Raw genomic sequence first — 20,000 nt, 5'->3', positions numbered from 1 at the left:
TCTTTTGTAATACTTGTGGGAGTAAAACATTTGGTTATAACGTATGACGTCATATAACACATCAAACATATCTCTGCCGTCGTTAAAATGGTGAGTCAGTTCAGTTAGCTGGGCTGGCCCGTTTTATTGGAATGGTTCGGCTAATACCTTGGTTCCCTTTAAAATTTCCGTTTTGTTAATATATGAAGCCGGACTGACCCACTTGCAGAAATCTCTCCTCAGGCAACCAGTATCTCGCCAGCCTGGTCTCTCATATAAACATAGCAAAAATTTTATAAGGACACAGGGTATAAGCCGAGCCAGCCGGATAAAGCAGGCAAGCTGGGCTAATCGGGCTGGCTCACTTCACATAAACAGGCCTTTAACCCTATGTTCACACTATGCAAGATATCTTTGTTCCGCCAAGAAAACCAAACCCGGGATAGGGCTTTTGTTCACACTCAAGAACTGTGATTTCGGCGCCATTTCTGGAAAGGAGCCAAGCTGCGCCTTACCGATTTCGAAGGGTAGCCTCTCATATAGTCTACGTAGCTGGCGGTTTTTTGATGTGTGTTTTGTTTCTTCTTTTGTGGTTCGCAAAGTAAGAATTACAGCCGCGCGATACGCTGAACCAAGGTCGAAAAAGAAAACGATGAGAGAGGGGCGTGTGTAAAAATGATAAATGGCATAGCAAGAAATCAGAAATGCAAGTGCGGGTGAGAAAATACAAAAAAGTGGGTTAACATTTTTGTAATTTTTTATATATTCTTAGCGATTTGTACTAAGTGTCGAAAGAACCTGACGAAACAAGCACATACCCCTGAAAGCAGCCTGCCACAATCAGATTTTGACGAACTTACAGAGCATCTAGGTGAGCTTAGTCTGGTAAGTATGACATTCTATGATTTACGTCTACAAACTACAAAGATCTTTCCTTGTAATATTAGAAACCGTACGCAGCTAGTTTGAATCCAATTTTGAGTACGTTCAAACTGTTTTATTTTTGTACTGACAACAACGAAACTGGAAGAAGAAGTATTTTGGGGTCTTACTTCAGACTTTTGAATTTTTTTTTTAATTTTGTGAAATTTTAGGCAGAAACTGCAGCAGCCCAAGTAATTCATGTTGATGAAAGAAGAGAGAGTATATTCATCCCAGAATCGGATTTGGAAGGTTCTGATTTTGAGAACACACCGCATAGAAGCCAAGTAGACACGGCAAAAGAGCCTTTAAAAAAGCCTCTCGTGATGTTAGCCCTGTTCGACATAAGTTGTCCGTTCCATGGGAAAGTGCTAACGAGCGCACAAAGAGAAGGTACAGCCGTAAAGCAAAACAAAGTGTTCAAGAGGTTCTTGAAGTAATTGCTCCAGGACAAAGTGATAAATTATTGACCACATTAGGTGAAAGCTTACCATCTGAGAGAACACAAGCCGAAGAAGAAATTTTAGAAGCCTTAGCAGAAAGCTATTTAAACGCAACTCACTGGAGCACGAGAAGACAAATTTTGTCCATCTTGGCAGATAAACTATCGCTTAAGGAACTGACGCATTACATTCCCGGGGTGACGCCTTACAGATTTAACATCGCGCGGCATCATAGACTGTTACATGGTAGAGGTGCGATCGTACCTACTGATATCACTAGGCGTACGAAGGTTGATTTCGCCAAAGTTGATCATTTTCTCGACTTTATTACAAGTTCCCATATTGTACAAGACATGCCATTTGGAGAAAAGATGCTGAAACTTTCAACAGGGGGGGTGATTAAAGCACCTAACGTCGTACGGATGCTAATACCAGAACGGATAACACAACAGTATTTTCGGTTTTGTACCGAGACCAATTTCACTCCGATGAGCAAGCGCACACAACTCCGAGTACTAGACGTTTGCTCTGCCTCAGTGCGCACCTCTCTACAGGGCTTGGATAACTTCCCTGCACAGGGCAGTAAGGCAATAGAAGATCTTAGCGAGATAGTAGACAAGATAGCAGATCAGGCAAAGTCACAAGCCTGGGCCAAGGAAATGAAACAAACACCTCGGTCTGCCAAGCAATATCTGCGGTCTGATTACAAGGTAAGGCTGTCTTAATATTTGGTTATTCTTTTAGTAGATTATTAACTTTGTACTTTGGCTGGATTGATGCTAAATTTAAGCGAATTGGTCATAAACATGAAAGTCAACTTTCTCTGGCTGCATTGTACTAACTAGTATTGAGGCTAAACCTCGAAACATTGATTAAGCGGAAGCTATCTTCAATTTGCGCCCTTTAAGCGGTTCGGACAAGCTTTGATAAGTTTCAAACTTCTTTTACTACTTTTAAAAGATTTTACCCTAAAGCAGCTGATATTAATAACGAAAAATCATAGTAAAGATTATGATGATAGTGATAACTGTGATGATGATGACGATAATAATCTTTCACATTTTAGGTGCACGTTACAATGGAATCAGAAGTTGCAGATCACTGTTTAACGTTTTCCCTAAGTGATCCTAAAAATAGTTGTTTTCAAGGAAAGTGTAACCATAACCACGATGAGGTCTGCTACGAATGCAATAAATTAACCGGGGTGCTGTCTACCATAAAAGAAGCGTGCGCAGAACTTCAGTCTGAAGAAGAAAGAGATGACGGTATCTGTTTAGTGGCTCAAGCTGAAAAGGACATTTTGGCATGGAAAGCTCACCAACTGCGAACAGTTAACCAGGATCAAGCAAAACATGACGTGTTAGATGTCATATGTCGGAGTTCAGCATTATTAGTTATCGACTGGGCGATGAAATTCTTCCGTCATTTTACAAGATGTTATCGAGATGTTAAAGGAGCGTCGGCCACAACTGCAAAAAGTGTATTGCAAACAGGACAACGCAGGATGTTATCATTGTGGGTCAACAATTGTAGGAAGCAGGTTGGACAGTCTTTCTGATGTCAAGGTGGAGAGGTTCGACTTTTCAGATCCACAAGGGGGCAAGGGAGAAGCCGACCGCCAGGTCGCAACAATTAAAGGACATATCAATGTGCACTTAAACGAGGGGCACGATGTGAACAACGCTGCACAGATGAAAGAAGCCATTGAATCAAATGACGGTATTCCTTGCGTTATTGTGAAGTATGTAAAGCCTCCCGAACTATCTGCTGGCAAAAACGTGATCAAATGGGACGGAATTAGTACGCTTAATAACTTCCATTTTTGTCCAAATGGTATCACAACATGGAAGGCTTATAACATCGGGCCCGGAAAGCTGGTAACATGGAAGGACATTCAAACCGATGGTATCTTTTCTGCTACACTTGAAGTTTTGGAGCCTCCTGATACCCGCTCTCAGCAGTCAAGCTTTAGAAAAATCAATCCTAGAAAGGAAGTGCAGCAAAAATCTTTGTCCGAACAACGGCTGAGTAGTCCTGACCAGCAAGAGACAGCAGGACAAGACATGGATGTAGAAAAAGAGAAAGAGGAAGTAAGCGGCCTTTTTACCTGCCCAGAAGATGGGTGTATTCAAACATTCCAGCGGTCCTCAAGTTTGCAAGCACATTTAGACGAAGGAAAGCACAAGCGCGCGCTAGAAAAAGAAACACTGCTTGACAAAGCCAGAAAAGGATACGCTGCGAGAATAACTGGAGAGAAAACGAAAGTTCCAACTTTTGGTTTCTACACGACATCAAAAATCTCAGTTGATAAACTACATTCCACAGTTGAGATGGGATGGGCTCTTAAAACAACAAGGAGTAGAACCCAGTTTACAGAAGAACAAAGAAAGTTCCTCACAGAACAGTTTCTCAGCGGGGAGGAGTGTGGTAAAAAGGCAGATCCACAACAGGTATCGCAAGAAATGCGAAGAGTGAGGGACGAAAAGGCTGCTCGTATTTTCAGTGGAAAGGATATTCTTTCGCCACAGCAGGTGGCAGGATTCTTCTCAAGACTGGCAGCAAGGATTCGAAAAACGTCAGCAACATCGAACGAAGAAAGTGGAAGTGAAGACGAAGGGCAGTGTGCAGTCGAGGCAGAGGCCTTACATTCGCACCTAAAGGAAGTTGTCAGCGAAGAAATTGCTTTACGTCACCCCACTGTCGCCCTTTCCCGTAACATTTGCAGTTTGGTTCATACAGAGAAATTATCTACCTTAACAGTTGCAGTGCTAAGGGACATTTGTGAAGATATTGGCTTAAACGTGGATGATATCACGGAAAAACGAAAAAAGCCACTTGTAAGTCATATCACGCAGGTTTCAGGGACCAAGTTTTCAGGGACCACGGGTCAGGCAAAATGCAATGCCCTAATGCATCAATCAATTCCAGCTGCACCTAGTTCCCCCCCCCCCCCCCGCCTGCGGGCCACTGTGGGATATTTTCCCCCTTGTCGGTCCCGGGGGTAGGGCATTAGCAAATTTTGCCTTGCCAGGAGGTCGGCCATTGGCCAACCCCGGACCACCCCGGAGGTCAGCCCGCGGGGACTGTACGCAGCTGCAATTGATGCATAAGTTCACAGCTCAGATAAAGAGACTGTACTTTTAATGCCCACTCGTTTAACCGGAATTTCCTTGCTTCTGAACAATGAACAACAAGAACCAATACAAGATAAGGCAAAGAATTGCGAACCAATTTTGTTTTTCAGCACAGGCTTCGTACATATTAGCAGATTGCGTGGTTTTTGACCTGCCAAAAAAACTGACAGCAGCTCTGGTGACGAAAAAGAAGTTAGTCACCCCAACTTTTTCTTTTAACGAAGGATTGATATGTGAAAGCCAGTAGATTTTCAAAAGCATGCATTTTCTCCGTCATTTCTAAAAAAATGATGGTATTAGTTTCGGTTTGATATTTCTAGATATATGTGTGATTATAGTTAAAGTTGAGATCATTTAATTTACCCACATAAATTTAGACCCCTGATTTAGACCGGTTTAGTGAAGGATTCACTCTGTTAAGTCCGGAAAGTTTCTTAAAATGCCGAAAAGGAGTTTGAGGAGAATTTCATTTCCGGTTCATTTGTCACACATATTGCGTGACAAATGGAATATTGTTATACGAGATGCGGGATGGAGAGTTAAAAGTGCCCATGGAATGAGACTTATCAAAACTAAAATTGATACGGATGAGTATTGAAAGCTCAAGCGAAGGGTACACAAGTGAGACTCAGTGAAGCGCGTCAAAGTCCAAACGTTGCCCGAGTCACAGCACGGAGTCACTTTTAGTCTTTGCAGACTACGATTGTAGACAGTAATCGCCGAAGTATGGTGCGTTTCTTGCTGCTTTTTCTTGACATTGGACTTGATTACAGGTAAATTTGGTTGATCTTAAAGCTTAAGGGAGATTCTTTAGTCAAAAGAAGTGAAAAAATATGTACCGTTCGATGCCGTAGTGGTGACTTCGTTTCGCCTGTTTCGGTAATGTAACACATTCCAAGATGGCGGAAGGTGGAATTGTGCTCACTTTAAGAAGTATTTGACAAAAAAGTACGAAAGATCCCAAAAATATAAGCTTGTTGAAAGTTAAAACTATCCTTTTAAAGAATACCAAAAGGTTTTCTGGTGTGATTCGTTGCGTACCGCGGGCATTTCTGACATGTTGTTTTGACCAGCCATTGCACCAAATTCGAGAAGGATGTTGGTGTGCTTCTTTAAAAAATCATATATTTTTTGTGAACAGCGTTAGCGAGTTGTTTTGGGAATCAGTGGACTGAAATAGCTTTAGATTAACTGGATATCCGTGAAGACATCTTAAAACAATCGACTAAATGACTCAATAACTTCGTGAAAGTTGGCAATTTTCAAGGTTATTAGGACGAAAAATACCGTTTGCAGTTAAAATCAAATTTCTTTGAAACGAAACAATATTTAGCCAAATAAACCTTGATTTCATATGTATAGTACCTGGGCCTACCAATGTACAAAGTATAGGCGAAATCAAATTTTGAGCTCTGTCCGCCCGATCTTTGATCCTTACTGACATCAACTCTTAACTTCTTACTAACCGAGTGCGAGGGCCGTACTGCCAGGGAAATCGAGGTCGTGGCAGTACAATCGAGGTCCGTACAATCGAGTACAATCAATCGAGGTCCGTACAAAAACGACCCAGGGTCAAGATTCCCCAGTACGGCTCGAGCTAGCTCGGTTAGTAAGTAGTTTATTATATGGTTTTTTAATTACCTTTTGCTTTGTTTTTGCAAGCCCGTAATCGGCCCGTGGGCCAATCACAATTAGCCGATCAGAGCGCGCGTTATATCGGCTACAAACCCCAACTTGAAAATTGCCTGGAACGCTGCACGTACCACAGGCAACCCAGTGTACCCTCACGGAGGGTCTAGTTTGTTTATCATTTCGGGGTTTTAAAACTCGCGCGTAGTAATCGCACTTTGCGCGTTCGTTTCCAGTTTCCTCTCGAAAAAAAACTGTTGTGAGCTTGTTGTGAGCCACCTTAAAGAGTGCGGGCTTAGTCCATAAATCAGCGGCTGATTCAAGTAATATTGTCGTTTTTATGTACAGTATGCCGATGCTTTCTCTTGTCATAGCGTCAACACAATTAATGAGGGGAACAATTATGAACTTGTATATTATTATTGAATAACTAAATATAATCGTTGATGTGGAAACCCTGCCGAATTCAGTTCTCTTGGAAGAAATGCAGAGTCATTAGACTTCTTGACAAACGGCGATCCCTCTCGAAAACTTCGACCTGTGCTCGGATCGAACAGCAGCTGGTGCATTGATTTTGTGTTTGTCCCGAATACAATATGTGGCCGTGGAAGCCTAATAACCGTTCACCAGAATTCAAGGTGAGTAAGAGAGTACCTAAAGTTGGGAGAGAAACTTTGGCGGTACGTGTAAGTGGATGTGATTCGAGATGTCAACACAGCGTACGCGTGGCCGGTGAAACTCATATTTTGGCTCATAATATGGCGAGCAATATTTCGCAGTGATTAGCATAAATTATTGCTCAGAAAAAAAAAGCTGAACAGCGTCTCTTGTCCCTAATCTAAGCACCATCCAAAACGTTAGGAAATTTGCTCAAAAATTGAGAGTGATTGAGTGATTAAAAAATTCTGTCCGGTGGTCGGACGAGTAGTTTAGCTAGGCACTTTTTTGGATGATTTTATTATAGACCTCTTTCATAATGACAGCCAACTAAAATGTTCTTTTATGTTAATGCTAATAAACCTTTCTAGCCTCGCCACGACAAGGAAATTTCAAAAAAATACTTCGTTTCAAAGTAAGGCCAGTAGGTCTAATTAACATAAAATTAATACAAAAAAATGTTAAGGTGGTCGCCATTTATGAAAGTGGTCTGTACCATTTGCAATTTTCATCATGTGTAATATAACCTACATGTACAATATACCAGTAACTTGAAGTACAGACCACGCATTTTGGCCTGTCTTTGCATAAGGGAAGCAAAACGGTGTAATAATCAGTTCTGTTCATTCAGGCCTGGCACATTGTAGACAACTTAAGTTGCAATGAGAAAAAATTATTCTATTCAATGCTGGCCTCCTGTGCAGGTGTTTCTTTCTTGCAGATATTCATACCTAACCCAATATTGCCAGCTTGCCCATTCAACATTCCTTTCCTGCCATCCAGCTTTTTTTAAATTAATCGCATTAATTTTTACCTAAAATCAGGAAAGTTGACCTTTTTACCATGGGACCATGTCTCCACAATGGCCTCTCTAACTCATAAGAACATCTTCAGCTGTACATGTAGATTGACTGGTAAAGGAGAAACATTTCTAGCTCTACATTTTAAAAGGTTCATTACTTATGTAATACTCAGGTTCATAGCTCACAGCAAAGACAAAATGTTATAATTTCACAAGGTTGAAGAAATTCATCTGGCTAGATGAAATGAATATTAATACATAGCTTCATAGCACACACCTAAACCAAAATCTGCCTTATATGTCTAAAACACTGTCAACATTAAATGTTGGTTAGTTCACTCCTAGGAGCCAGTGGGTATATTCTGTTGTGTGATAAGGACCCTACTTTAAAATTGCTGTAGTACATGTACATATTTCACGAACAATAGCCAACTACCTTTTCTAGTAAGTGAACAAGGGGGAAATTATTTGCTCTGGGAAAAAAAAAATCAGCTTAAATCTTCCTTAAACCTTACTTGGCAGAGGTTGCCTTGATTTCCCTGCCTGACTCTAACGAGAAGGAAAGGAAATCTCTGCAGGGATTCATCTCCTTGATGTTGTCCAGGCAAATAATAATTATTAAATTCTTGCGGTTTAAGATCTGATATAACCAGTTTAAATGTTTAAGGAGGACTGTCCAGTCACACATGCACTAGGTTTTTTAATATAAAGCCTGATGTTTTTAAGTTTGGAAAGGTTCAGACAGTATGGAGGCCACTGTCGCATTCAGAATTTTAAACTCTCAGTGCACAAATAGTCATTCAATCTCCTCAAGAAAGCAAAGCAGAGCAGTCAAAATACCAATGCAGCATCTACAATGAAGAGAAACTTTTTGAGGTGTGAAAGGAAAGGAACTTTATTTAAGTGCCTAGTCATTCTGGCGCTGGAGTGTTAATTGGGGGTACTGTAAACTGAAATTCACAAGTAACACAAATCATGTCAAATGTTGGTTTTTGAGGAGAGGGGAAACTAGAGTACTGAGAGAAAACCTCTTGGTGCAGAGTAGAGATCCAACAAACTCAACCCACATACGACGTTGAATCTGGGAATCAAACCCGGGCCAGTCATTGGTGGGAGGTGAGTGCTCTCACCACTGCGCCATCCCTGCACCCCTAGGGTATGGTGTAATCAAAGTGTCAGCCATTTCCTTATTAACAACAATTGAAGTCCATCTTCGTGGCTCATTTGTAGCTAGTCACTTAAGGGGGATGGTACTTAACTACAGAAAGACAATGGTTGCTAAGGAAGTTTTGTAGTTAAGGGCCCCACAAAAAGCTTGCATGGATGATTGACTTTGAAGATTTCTTTTCAATGTAAATCTAACATTACTTCAATCAGAAGGTGCGTGTTTGCAACTAGTCCCAGTCCTCTGCCATGTATCTCAGTTAAAAACATAAAAATTCTCAGGAAACGAAAGGAAGAGGCAGTTTTTTCACCAGATGGGAAGCGTCCCATTATTTTACGTAAACTGTAGCATGGAATTTCTATTTGGACAAAAAATGGAATTGATAAGTTTGAAAGGTGTATCAAAGGAGGGCCAAGTATGATGTCATAATTTTTTTGAGAAATAATTTTTTTTAGAATCCATGCTACAGATTTTGTGTAAGAATGTTCTCATACTGTTTCGTTAAAGTTTTTGAAAAACATACATGTACCATAAATGATCTAATAAACGCCCACGGCATTTATTAAATATTCGTGGTTTAAGGGGAGGCATTAAAATAATAGATATGAGGCGTTTATTAGAGAGGGCCGTTTTTTTCAAGTTTACTGTAAAAACTAGAAAATCCAAATAAACGTTCATAGTTCTATATTAACAGGGCAACAACAGTAAGTTTATAGTTCTATATCAATGCGGCGAAACAGTAAATTCAAAGTTATATATCAATGTCCTTGTTGTCATTTGTGTCAACATTGTTTTCACAATTGGCTTTATAGACATCGGACTCAGTGATTACCTGACGGATTTCCAATATCACTGCCATTGATTGATGGTGATTATTATTGAATTATTGATTGATTGATTTTCATTGAAGCATTTAAGCAACCAAGGTGTTAAATAAATTGCATGATTTTGCTTTACAGCTGAACAATTTCCTTTTTTTGTGGGGGTGGGGAGGCATTTTTTAAAGAGGGGCGTCTATTTCAAACTTTCCACCACAGCAGGAGCGTTTAATGGAAAGGAGGTGTTTATAATAATAATAATAATAACTTTATTAACGTGTCAATCGTTCTAGTTTTTACAAGTAAAAACTAATTGGGGACACCTACTTAAAACTAATTAGACTAAACTAATAATAATAATAATAAAACTATGTACAAACAATATAAAATTAGTAAAAAATTAATAAAAGCTAAGTTTTACATAACTTGCAGTTTTCACAATTATTTTTCGACGTAACATTTGATAGGTCAAGGGCCCTGACTTGATTTTTAAATGCAATCAAAGAGTCAGCCATTTTAATTGATTTGTGAAGCTTCGACCAAATGTAAGGTCCCATGTACCTTAAGCTATGTCTTCCATATGTAACGGTGTTACATCTTGGTAAGGAGAAATCGTCTATATTCCTAAGATTGTACCTACTCATGTCACAACTAAAAAGTTCAGAAATATACGATGGAACTAAATTATTCTTAACTTTATACATAAATATGGCCATGTCCTGGAGCCTGCGATTACATAACGTTGGAAGTCTTGCTTTCTCTAGAAGTGCTTCATAAGTGCTAGTCCTGTCACAGTAAATAGCTCTCAATGCTCGCTCCTGCAACCTTTCAAGCTTTCTCTTGTCTGACGAGCGACAATGGTGCCATACTATATGTCAATATGTAACCTGAGGTAAAATAATAGCTTTGAAAATTCTTAATTTAGCTTCAGTAGGTAACAAGTTCCTAAACCTCATAAGTACTCCTACTTTCCTTGCCCCCTTAGTGCAGACGTTGTTAATATGCTTAGTAAAGTTCAATTCATCATCAATTGCTACTCCCAAAAGATCAATCCCAGGACTTGATTTTATATTAATGTCCTTTATATTTAAGTTCATTCCCTTTTTCTTGTATCTTGATCCCAGACTCATAGCTTGAAATTTATCTTGGTTACACTTGAGTAGGTTTTGCTGATACCATTCAGAGGTACGGGTTCCCTCATCGTTCAGGATTGTTTCTACATCCTCAATCTTCTCTCCAGAAGAGTACACTTGGTGGTCATCAGCGTACATGGTAAGCCTACCCGCCTGAATATTCTGAACAAGATCGTTTTGGAATATGTTCCAAAGTAGTGGCCCTAGGTTTGATCCTTGTGGACAACCTCTGCTTGCTTCTCTCCATTCACTGAGACCTCCTGATCGCATCCGCACCCTGTTTTTTCTTTCTGTAAAATAACATCTCATCATGTCTATCGCACTTTCCGAGAAACCATAGGCCCACAACTTTGCTAACAATAATGGCGGATGGAGTGAATCAAATGCCTTCGATAGGTCTGTCGATAATATTCCGACCACGTGTTTGTTGTCCAGTGTCAGCTTCCAATCCTCTACCAGCTTAACTAAGGAGGTCTCACAGCTGTTTTTCTTACGATAAGCTGTCAGGTTATTGTTAAGACGAGGCTCCATAAAAATAGTTAGCTGTTTACCCAGTAACTGTTCGAAAACTTTACCCACTGCGCTCAGGACTGTCACTGGTCTGTAGTTTCTAACGTCCCTTGGATTATCCTTTTTATAAACCGGGATCCATTCCCCTCTCTTCCATTCCACAGGCCAGCAATTTTCATCAATACAAGTATTAAAGATCTTAGTTAAGGATGGCGCCAAGGCATTACCAACTAGTTTGAGAACTTTATTAGACAGCCCATCATGACCACAGCTTTTGTTCACGTTCAAGTTTACAAGGGCTGACTGCACTTCGGTTTGACTTACTTTATTGAAGCTAAATTCGGGTCCATTCACAATTCTCACACTGTTGCATATGTCTTGAATACTCTTGCAGTCACGTAATTGTTCTTCAGTTAATGCCAACAACTCAGAGTCACCGATACCTTGTGCTATCCCTGTAAAATATTGAACAAAGCAATCGGCGACCATTGTTTGATCCTTTATGTCACTGCCACAATTTTCCAAGATTATCGCACTGTCATCAACATCTTGAGTTTTAGAGTCCAGAAAAGGCTTGAAAACTTTATAGAACTCTCTTGGGTTGTGATTCATCTCTTCTGTCTCAGATTTCCAGTACTGCTTTAATGATCTTCTCCTAAGCTTCGTAGCAACGTTCCTCCATTTCCTTTTCAATTGCAGATTCTCGTCTGTTGGATTCTTCGCAAACATCTTAGAATATTTTCTCTTCTTTCTAATTGCATCCTTCCATTGATCTGTCATATAGGGAACGTCCTTCGATCTGACTCGTTTTTTCCTCAAAGGGATATGCTCCTGTAAAACGTCATTTAGAAGCGCGCTCCAATAAAAGTACTGATCGTCGATGGAATCAAATATTTCACCGACATGCCATGGGGCGAAACTTATGTCTTGCAACAGCATAGCTTCATCAATACTTTTGTGACTTCTAACAGTGATAACTCTACTTGAATGATGAATGGCTCTCTCTCTCATAATTCCATAAACCATCGCGTGATCACTTATACCAGGCTCGTAAACATTCGCTGTTCTAAACAGCTCAGGTTTATTTGTCATCATAACATCTAACAATGTTTGACTTGTTTTGGTCACTCTTGTTGGCTTCTTTATTAGACACTCCAGGTTGTGTATTTGCTCGAGGTCACATAAGATCTTGCCTTCCATTTCATCTGGTTTCAACCTGTCCATATTCAAATCACCAGTGACTACGATCAATTGCCTTTGTAAGGATGCCCAAGAGATTATATCATTCAAATCACTTTCCAATCTATTATAGTAGTCCTTTCCTACCGCTTTCGGGGGTCGATATATGCCCAGAACAATAGCATCGTGTCTTCCAAATTTTGATTCCAGGGCTAATGCTTCGAAGGTGGTAAAGTTTCTAGGCAGCTTTAGCTTCTTAGATGAGAGACTTGAGGAAACATATGCCATTACCCCACCGCCCCCTTTCACACGATCCTTACGGTATATATTATAGCCATCTATCTTAAATTGTTTACTTGGGTATGATGAATCAATTTTTGTTTGTGATAAGAAAATGACTTGTGCCTTGAAATCGTTTATCAATAATTTCAAATCTTCGAATTTGTTTTGCAGACTGTTAATGTTTAGATGCATAATAAGCAATTCTCGCCCGTCCCTTTGCCTGCTGTCAACGATCCGTGACGATGAATTCAAAGGGCCATCATTTACATATTCACCTTGCTCAACAATGGCAGGACATTCTAACAAACTAGAATCGAACTCTAATAAAGAATCCATAAAATCTTCCGGGGCCAGTTTCGGCAGAGAGCAGGGTGCACACTCCCAGTCCAGATCCGGATGATCTAAATAATATTGGAAGCCGACTCTTGACAACTGGAGACATTTCGCATGACACCAACACTTGCATTGAGAACACAAGATGGCATCCTGATTACTACATACAGCTTTTCCGCACTCTTTGCAAGGAAATTTCGGAACCGTAGTTTTCCGTGCAGGCCCAGGGTTGCTATGAATATCCCCGCAAAGCGCCAGTCGAGTTACTTGATAGCTACTAGAGCCATTAACAGAATAAAGTATTCTTACACATGAGTAGCAATTTCCACGACGCTGTCGATGTCGAACATAGCTACCGATGCCAACTTTATCAGCCGTGCAGCACCAGAATAGTTGAAACCAGCCGTCAATCTCCCCTACACTGATGCTAGGGTAGTTTACAGACAGTTGATAGCGATTATCACTGCTTGAACATTGATAATTCCCAACATAAAGGCAAAGGAATACCACCCATAGAAAAACGTGTCCGGCCGCCATCATGCGTGACCTCACATATAAGAAACTGGGGGCGTTTATCAGAGCATTTACAGTGGTTCAATCGTTGAGTTTTTCTCAAAGGCATTTTCTGTTTTGGTCACGTGATTTACCAAGTATGGTTCTGAGTTGAACCAAACAAAAAAGTAATAAATACGACACACTTGGCCATTAGAAAAAAAGGAACTGTAGAGTTAAAGGGACTTGAGAAATGATTATTTGAAGGGGTCCATCGCTTAAATGTCAGACCACCACATTGATAAACATTTACTATCTTTGCTCTGAAATGTGTATTGAGTATTTTGAAGAAAAACATGCATTTAGGTGAGCATAACTGCACTGGTTGTGTTTATTTGTTGCACATTTTATAAAACCGCAAGCGGTGAGTAAAACATGGCCAAATTTTTTCTCAGCTTACCATCTTTTGACTTGAAGGTCGTCTCTTTGGAAATAAATGCACTAGTTCTCTTTCAGCTTTGAAATGGCATATTAATCTGATAAATTATAATGCTTGGTACTATATCGCAGAGAAAAAATATATTTCTGTGTGAGTGCTTGTAGAGCCAACAGTGTCCCCACTCACTTCACTGAATTCAGCTGACAGTGAACAAAGATGGCATGATACTTGTGTTAGTTTTTATTTACCGGTATTGGAGTCCAAATCATCGATAATATATAAAAATGCCTTTTGGTGCTTTTTGGAAACCATATTAAGTGTAGACTTCAACAGAAAAAGAAAAAAAATTAAAGTCTGTTAAAATCTCTGGGTGTGAGAAATACTGCTCGTCTCTTTGCATGACAGTGTCCCTTTAACGCCTGCTCCATTTTGGAAGAGTGGTAGCGACATTGCATTGACATCATGTCATGCATGCATGACAGAACATCAAGGAGATTGGTGCATAGGTTTCCTTTCCTTCTTGCTTGAGAGGGAAAACAAGGAAACCTCTACATTGACTCTTCCATGCTTGTTATAATAATATGTGACCTGCTAAATGCCCTTACTCACAGTCGGAGACTAAATTGCTAAGGGTGCAGCGTCACGAGATCAGATCGAAGGAGCTGTGCTGCCGGCTATGCCCTCGGCCCCTGAACACGACCCTTGTTCATGGATGACCTTGGAGCACAGCACCACAGCCATATGGAATAGGCTGGGAGTCGATTTTCGTAGAATCCAATGGCAAGAATGTTAACAATGCTGTCCTATAAATATTAATAATGTCTCTCCAGTCCACATGCTGTAAGCTCAATTTAAAATCAAAGAAGAGGAGCAACTTCTAAAATAAAAGTACTCACTTTATAGAGATCATTTATTACCGTTGGTGGTCCAACTTAGGTGGTGTATCTAATTGGCATATCTATTGTACATGACATACTCCAACACTGAGTTTATTTTCTCTGAAGAGGTAGCTGCATGTAAGAACCCAGTGGCAATATTGATTTGCAGGACAGTTGAAGATTATTTCCTTTTTTCAGTATGCATCAGACAATTCCAAGTACTATCCTCATCCTCACCTTGGGGTGCAAATGCCCTTGAGAATGATGTACCTTATTGCGGGTTGCCTGTGCTTTGGTGTGCTGCTTATTTTACTGAATATATACCAACTGCGTAGTCTGAAAGCTGACATGACTGTTGGTGACCCAGAATTTGGAAGCTCAAGTCGACCCATAGTTTGGATCAATGCAAAAAATGTAAGAATAACGACTGAATGTAACTTTACAAGGGAATTTTTGTGCATTTTACCACCAGTTCAAAAGCTGAGAATATTTTGTTTCTCAATGAAGATGACTTGGGCATTCTTCTTCTTAACAGGACCTGTTTGCTAAGTCCAGATGCAGTATCACTTACATGTAGGTTAGGAGACTCTTGGTTAAGCCACTCAGGCCATGAATCTTGGTTCATGAGTTAACAGCACCAAAGTCCACCAAAAACTGTGTCCCCTTTAAACCCTTTCACTTCAAGTGCTTCAAATCAAGGGTGTTGGCCCCCTTCTTCTGCTCCAGATGTTTGCCAATGGCTGATCTTTTATGCTCTTCATTGATGGAGTTGTTGGCGTGTATAGCCAACATAACCTGCATGTGGCCAACACCCTAGACTTGAAGCACTTTTCGATCTTGAAGAATTGTCAAAACAAGCTGGACTGCCTCATTTACAAGATGGTTTTCATTAAAAGGAATTGATACTGTAAACCTGTTCTTAACGCTCAATCTGACACTATTCTTGCCAACCTTTCCACATAAAACAATATTCAACTGGTTCCTTTGCCGCATTTTTGAAAGTTATATTTACATAATCTGATTCACAAAGAATTTATCATTGCAATTGACACTGACATTTGACAATCATCTGTCATGAGGACCGCAAAACTTTGTTCATTTTGCTTGTTTTTTTTTGTAGAATGTTTATCTAAAATTTCTCCTATTAGAATCTATATACATATTTACCTTTTTTTTTTCTTTATTGCATGTAGCTAAGATCAGGATACTTGAATCATGTGATGGCAGTATTTAGTCGCACTGGTTATGTCAGGACAGAAGCAAAGAGTCGCTTGTTTGATGTTATGTGGGCTCATGATTATCCATTTAACACTGAACTAAAACAAATGTTGCAGTCTCTTGAGCCACATCAAAAGGTAAGGTTATATTTATTATATCAATATACTTGTTTTAGTCTATGATGAGGAATCCAATTTCAATGGAGTATTTAGCCTGCCTACTCTAATTACACTCCACTTTCTTGTTGGGTTAAACAATAATTATTGCCTTAAATTTACATGTAGTGGGATCTCCATTCAAAGGTCCACCGAAGCGTACATGCACATTATAATTGTTATGCTGATCGAGCTATTTTCTTGTTTGAAAGAGGGAGTTTGGGATATCTTGTTCAATGGTTGTTTGAAATAAAAATGGAAAAAAAAATTCTTTAAGAGTTCCTTAGACAGTAGTACATTGTACTTGACTGAACATCTTTTTAGGGTTCTGTCTTTTTCTTCATAGGTTAATCACTTCCCAGGATCTGGTTACATAACAAACAAAGTTAGCTTAGCTGTCAATCATTTTCCATTTATACCTCCAGCCTTTGTAATTCCAAAAGACTCCAGTAATTTCTTAGAGGAGGTAAGGTACATGCATATGTTGTGGTTGACATTAATTTTAAGGGACTGCAACAACATTATAATCTGTATGCCGATAGTCAGGTTAGACTGTTCAGCTGTAAGTGATAACTGTACATGCTATCTATTGAATCAATTTTGCTGCTGTTGACTCTGCAACTAATTTTATTAATTTTGTACACCATACATCCCTAAGGGTTGCATACTGTGATAAGAAATTCAACCTTTTTTCTCTTATTTTTATTTTTTCAGATTTCAGCCTTTTATTTTACAAATGTATTTAAGTATGATAATTATGTAAAATTATAATAATTATAATAAATGTATTAATTATTGTAAACATGACCAGCAACAGTTAAATGAAAAGAAGTTGACCATGGTTTATAGTTATAGTAATATTCAAAACATGGCCACTGGATTACATGTTGAAATAACGTTAAAAAAAAAAGGGAAAAGAGGGTTCTCACTCATTGCCATGCATTCAGCTTTTCAAGTATTCTTAATCCATTTGTCCCTGAAGCCACCATTGAGGAGTAAAATTGTCTTGTGTTGGAAATAGTAAAATCTTTACGTCTCACTCTCAGGACTGAAAGGGCAATGTAATCCTAAATATTAGACCATTTTACAGTTGTAGCAAAGTTACCTGACCTAAAATTGTAAGCATGCAAGGCTTTCGGTGACCCAGTTTTGATACATAACCTTTGTGCTTTTGTAATTCTAATGTACTGTAGTCTAATTAGAATCACAACAATGCAATAAACATGATAGAGGCAGTAAGGTCTGTATCAATACAAGGTCACCAACAGCCTCACAGCCATTCATACAGTGTAGGCTAAGGTCACTGAACCCCGGGCTCGTCGTCTCGCTTAGGGGTGTAAATTTTGGATTTTCGTCTCGCTTAGGGTGTTCCGGGCAAAGCGCCAATATTTTAAGCCGCCAAGGTCTCATTTAGGGTTCTGAGAAGAAACACAGAATTACGCGAAGAGAAACAGAAGTCAAATTTTCTTTTTAAGTTGTTTTTAGGGGTCAAAATTTCCTTAAGCCATGCCCAGATTAGTCTCCTTTAGGGGTCACAAAAATGCTTGAGCCACGCCCAGATGGTCTCCTTTAGGGCTTAAATTCAAAATTTCTGACGAGCATCCCCGTCTGTTCCATATGGGAGTCCCCCCCCTCCCCCCCCCCTCAGGCACTGAGCAAACAACTGAATGGCCTATTCTATTCACTTTTAGGTGAAGAACTACCCAAATAAAATGTGGGTTGAGAAAAGTAACAACCACAGGGGAATACACATCAAGTCTTTCAAAGGTACAGTATGTAAGTAGGTAATGTTCACACAGATTACAAGGAAGCAACTGCAGTTTGAAAGGATGGTTTTACCCATTGACCCGTGGGAGTGAGACAACAGATTTTACTCTGTCTAATGCCAGACAATTTACTCCTCAAGTGGGGGCGTTCCAGGGCATTTGAGGTGTCAATGAGAAAAAGCAGTCAAAAAGTCCTTTTGAAGTGTTTTTATTACTCTCAACACAGAGATCAGTTGCTCAGAGTTACAAATGTGCTGAGAAAATGACTTCATGTCATAAATACAGAGATTTTTGCTTTCTTTTGTTTGTGAACCGTTTTGTAAAGAGGCGCTCACAAATTACTGTTAAAGGTCGATTTTGGAAGGTGTGTAGATGTACATATGAACGCCACATGATTTAAAAATTTTAAACAACAAATACAGCTGTACGCCCATTTTATAATCATAAGGTCTTGACTATACATTTACATAATTATTATTATATGATATTTTAAATCATATTACGGCTGACCCTACCTGTAATTCAGTTCTTAAAAGATGGAAAGAAACAAATCGTTGATCTATTTACATGTACAGTACATGTATTAGATTATGTTGATGATTAAATGTTCTTTTTAAATCACTTTTACAGACATTGATCTCACTAAGGGATCTGATGAGTATTTTGTTCAAGAATACATTGCAGACCCACTACTTGTTGATCAACACAAATTTGACATTGGTATTTACACTGTGCTTACCTCCATCGATCCATTGAGAGTGTATGTTTATGACAAAGAAGTTCTCATCAGGTAATTTGTTAGGTGCGTCTTGTTTACACTGTTTCAAATAAATTACAGGCATTTATCAAAGGAAGATATACATGTACATATATGCATTGTACCGTATTAGAGTTATCCTTGTCAAGGTTGCGAGTTCTTCCCTGCAAAAGTTTGCCTCGGTCGTTCATCCATTCAATTCTTCAATCCATGTGCACGGCTTGTTTACGCGTTTCCCAGACGTGCTGTGAGTCTTGCCGTGCGTTTAGTCGTTCATACGGAAACTGCAAGGAACGTTTTCGCGTGGGAGCTAGGTCAAACATTTTATTTAGCTTAAATCATATTTAATTGTTTTGGAAAGCGCCCCTGACTAACTAATATACATTTACATACTGTAAGTAAAAATCTGTATACCTGAGATTGGAGAACCAACACCGAGATTATTAGCCCACTTTAATAGACACTTAATTTTCTTGCTGCAGATTTTGTGACGCAGTGTACTACCCATTTGATCCAGAAAACGAAAAGAAGTATGTTGTGGGAGATGAATACACACAACCATGGGAGGTAATTATTTATTAGTGGCATGATTTAGCTCACCCAGGGATCTTTTTACTACACTGCAGTCTCAAGTCACTTCATTTAAAACGAACAAACCGCTTTGTGATCTGAGGTATCCTCGCTAAGGCTAAGTTGTTTTTTCAAAAAATAAAATTAATGCCCAAGTAGGTGCGGAAACCGCAGTGTACAGTGTAAATTAATAATACAAACAGCCACACAAACCTCGGTAAATCTTTCTACTCCTAACATCTAACGCGAATGCATGTAAACGCTCAATTTTCTATTACATAGCTATGTCTATTTTTCTGGTATCAAATTCTTCTTTTCTGTTATTTTTTCCCCTTGAATTTTAGTTACCCTCTTTGAAAACCCTTTGGAAGAAAGGAAAATACAGTCGCAAAATGCTGCTAAATATCTACCTAAAACAACAGGGTATACTCATTTTCTTTGTTGTACAAGATTTATTCAAAGTAGCTCTTCCTTACTACTACTACTACTACCACCACCACCACCACCACCACCACCACCACTACTACTACTACTACTACTACTACTACTACTACTACTACTACTACTACTACTACTACTACTACTACTACTACTACTTCTACTACTACTACTACTACTACTACTACTACTACTACTACTACTACTACTACTAAACAGTTTAAGATAAACTAATTTTTCTATACTTATTTGTATATTATTATATTATACATTTTTAGACTGTTTTAGATATATTTATATTT

The 20,000-nt window shown here is 39.2% G+C and overlaps 1 protein-coding gene and 2 long non-coding RNA genes across 5 annotated transcripts in view; 2 read left to right on the top strand and 1 right to left on the bottom strand.

Moving 5' to 3' along the window:
* The window catches only part of LOC138027286 (uncharacterized), a 1,293-nt gene extending 127 nt beyond the window's left edge, over positions 1-1,166 (top strand). Inside the window, exons 2-3 of the long non-coding RNA XR_011127440.1 lie at positions 752-864; positions 1,074-1,166. This is a non-coding gene — a long non-coding RNA (uncharacterized lncRNA). The remainder of the gene's footprint in view (positions 1-751; positions 865-1,073) is intronic.
* The window catches only part of LOC138025965 (uncharacterized), a 469,560-nt gene that overhangs the window by 369,050 nt on the left and 80,510 nt on the right, over positions 1-20,000 (bottom strand). The window lies entirely within an intron of this gene.
* LOC138026034 (probable tubulin polyglutamylase ttll-15) overlaps positions 6,438-20,000 on the top strand; it is a 23,791-nt gene continuing 10,228 nt past the window's right edge. The window contains exons 1-8 of one of the 2 annotated variants that reach the window (XM_068873208.1): positions 6,438-6,744; positions 14,993-15,208; positions 15,988-16,149; positions 16,514-16,633; positions 17,859-17,934; positions 18,564-18,723; positions 19,173-19,257; positions 19,605-19,683. In XM_068873208.1, the coding sequence (XP_068729309.1) occupies positions 6,703-6,744; positions 14,993-15,208; positions 15,988-16,149; positions 16,514-16,633; positions 17,859-17,934; positions 18,564-18,723; positions 19,173-19,257; positions 19,605-19,683 (940 nt within the window). In that variant the 5' untranslated portion in view covers positions 6,438-6,702. The remainder of the gene's footprint in view (positions 6,745-14,992; positions 15,209-15,987; positions 16,150-16,513; positions 16,634-17,858; positions 17,935-18,563; positions 18,724-19,172; positions 19,258-19,604; positions 19,684-20,000) is intronic. The other variant, XM_068873209.1, reaches the window with a different exon arrangement.

The sequence above is a fragment of the Montipora capricornis genome, chromosome 12 (assembly GCF_036669925.1).
Source record: "Montipora capricornis isolate CH-2021 chromosome 12, ASM3666992v2, whole genome shotgun sequence".
In the NCBI taxonomy this organism is placed as follows: domain Eukaryota; kingdom Metazoa; phylum Cnidaria; class Anthozoa; order Scleractinia; family Acroporidae; genus Montipora; species Montipora capricornis.
This window is presented reverse-complemented; position numbering and strand designations above follow the sequence as displayed.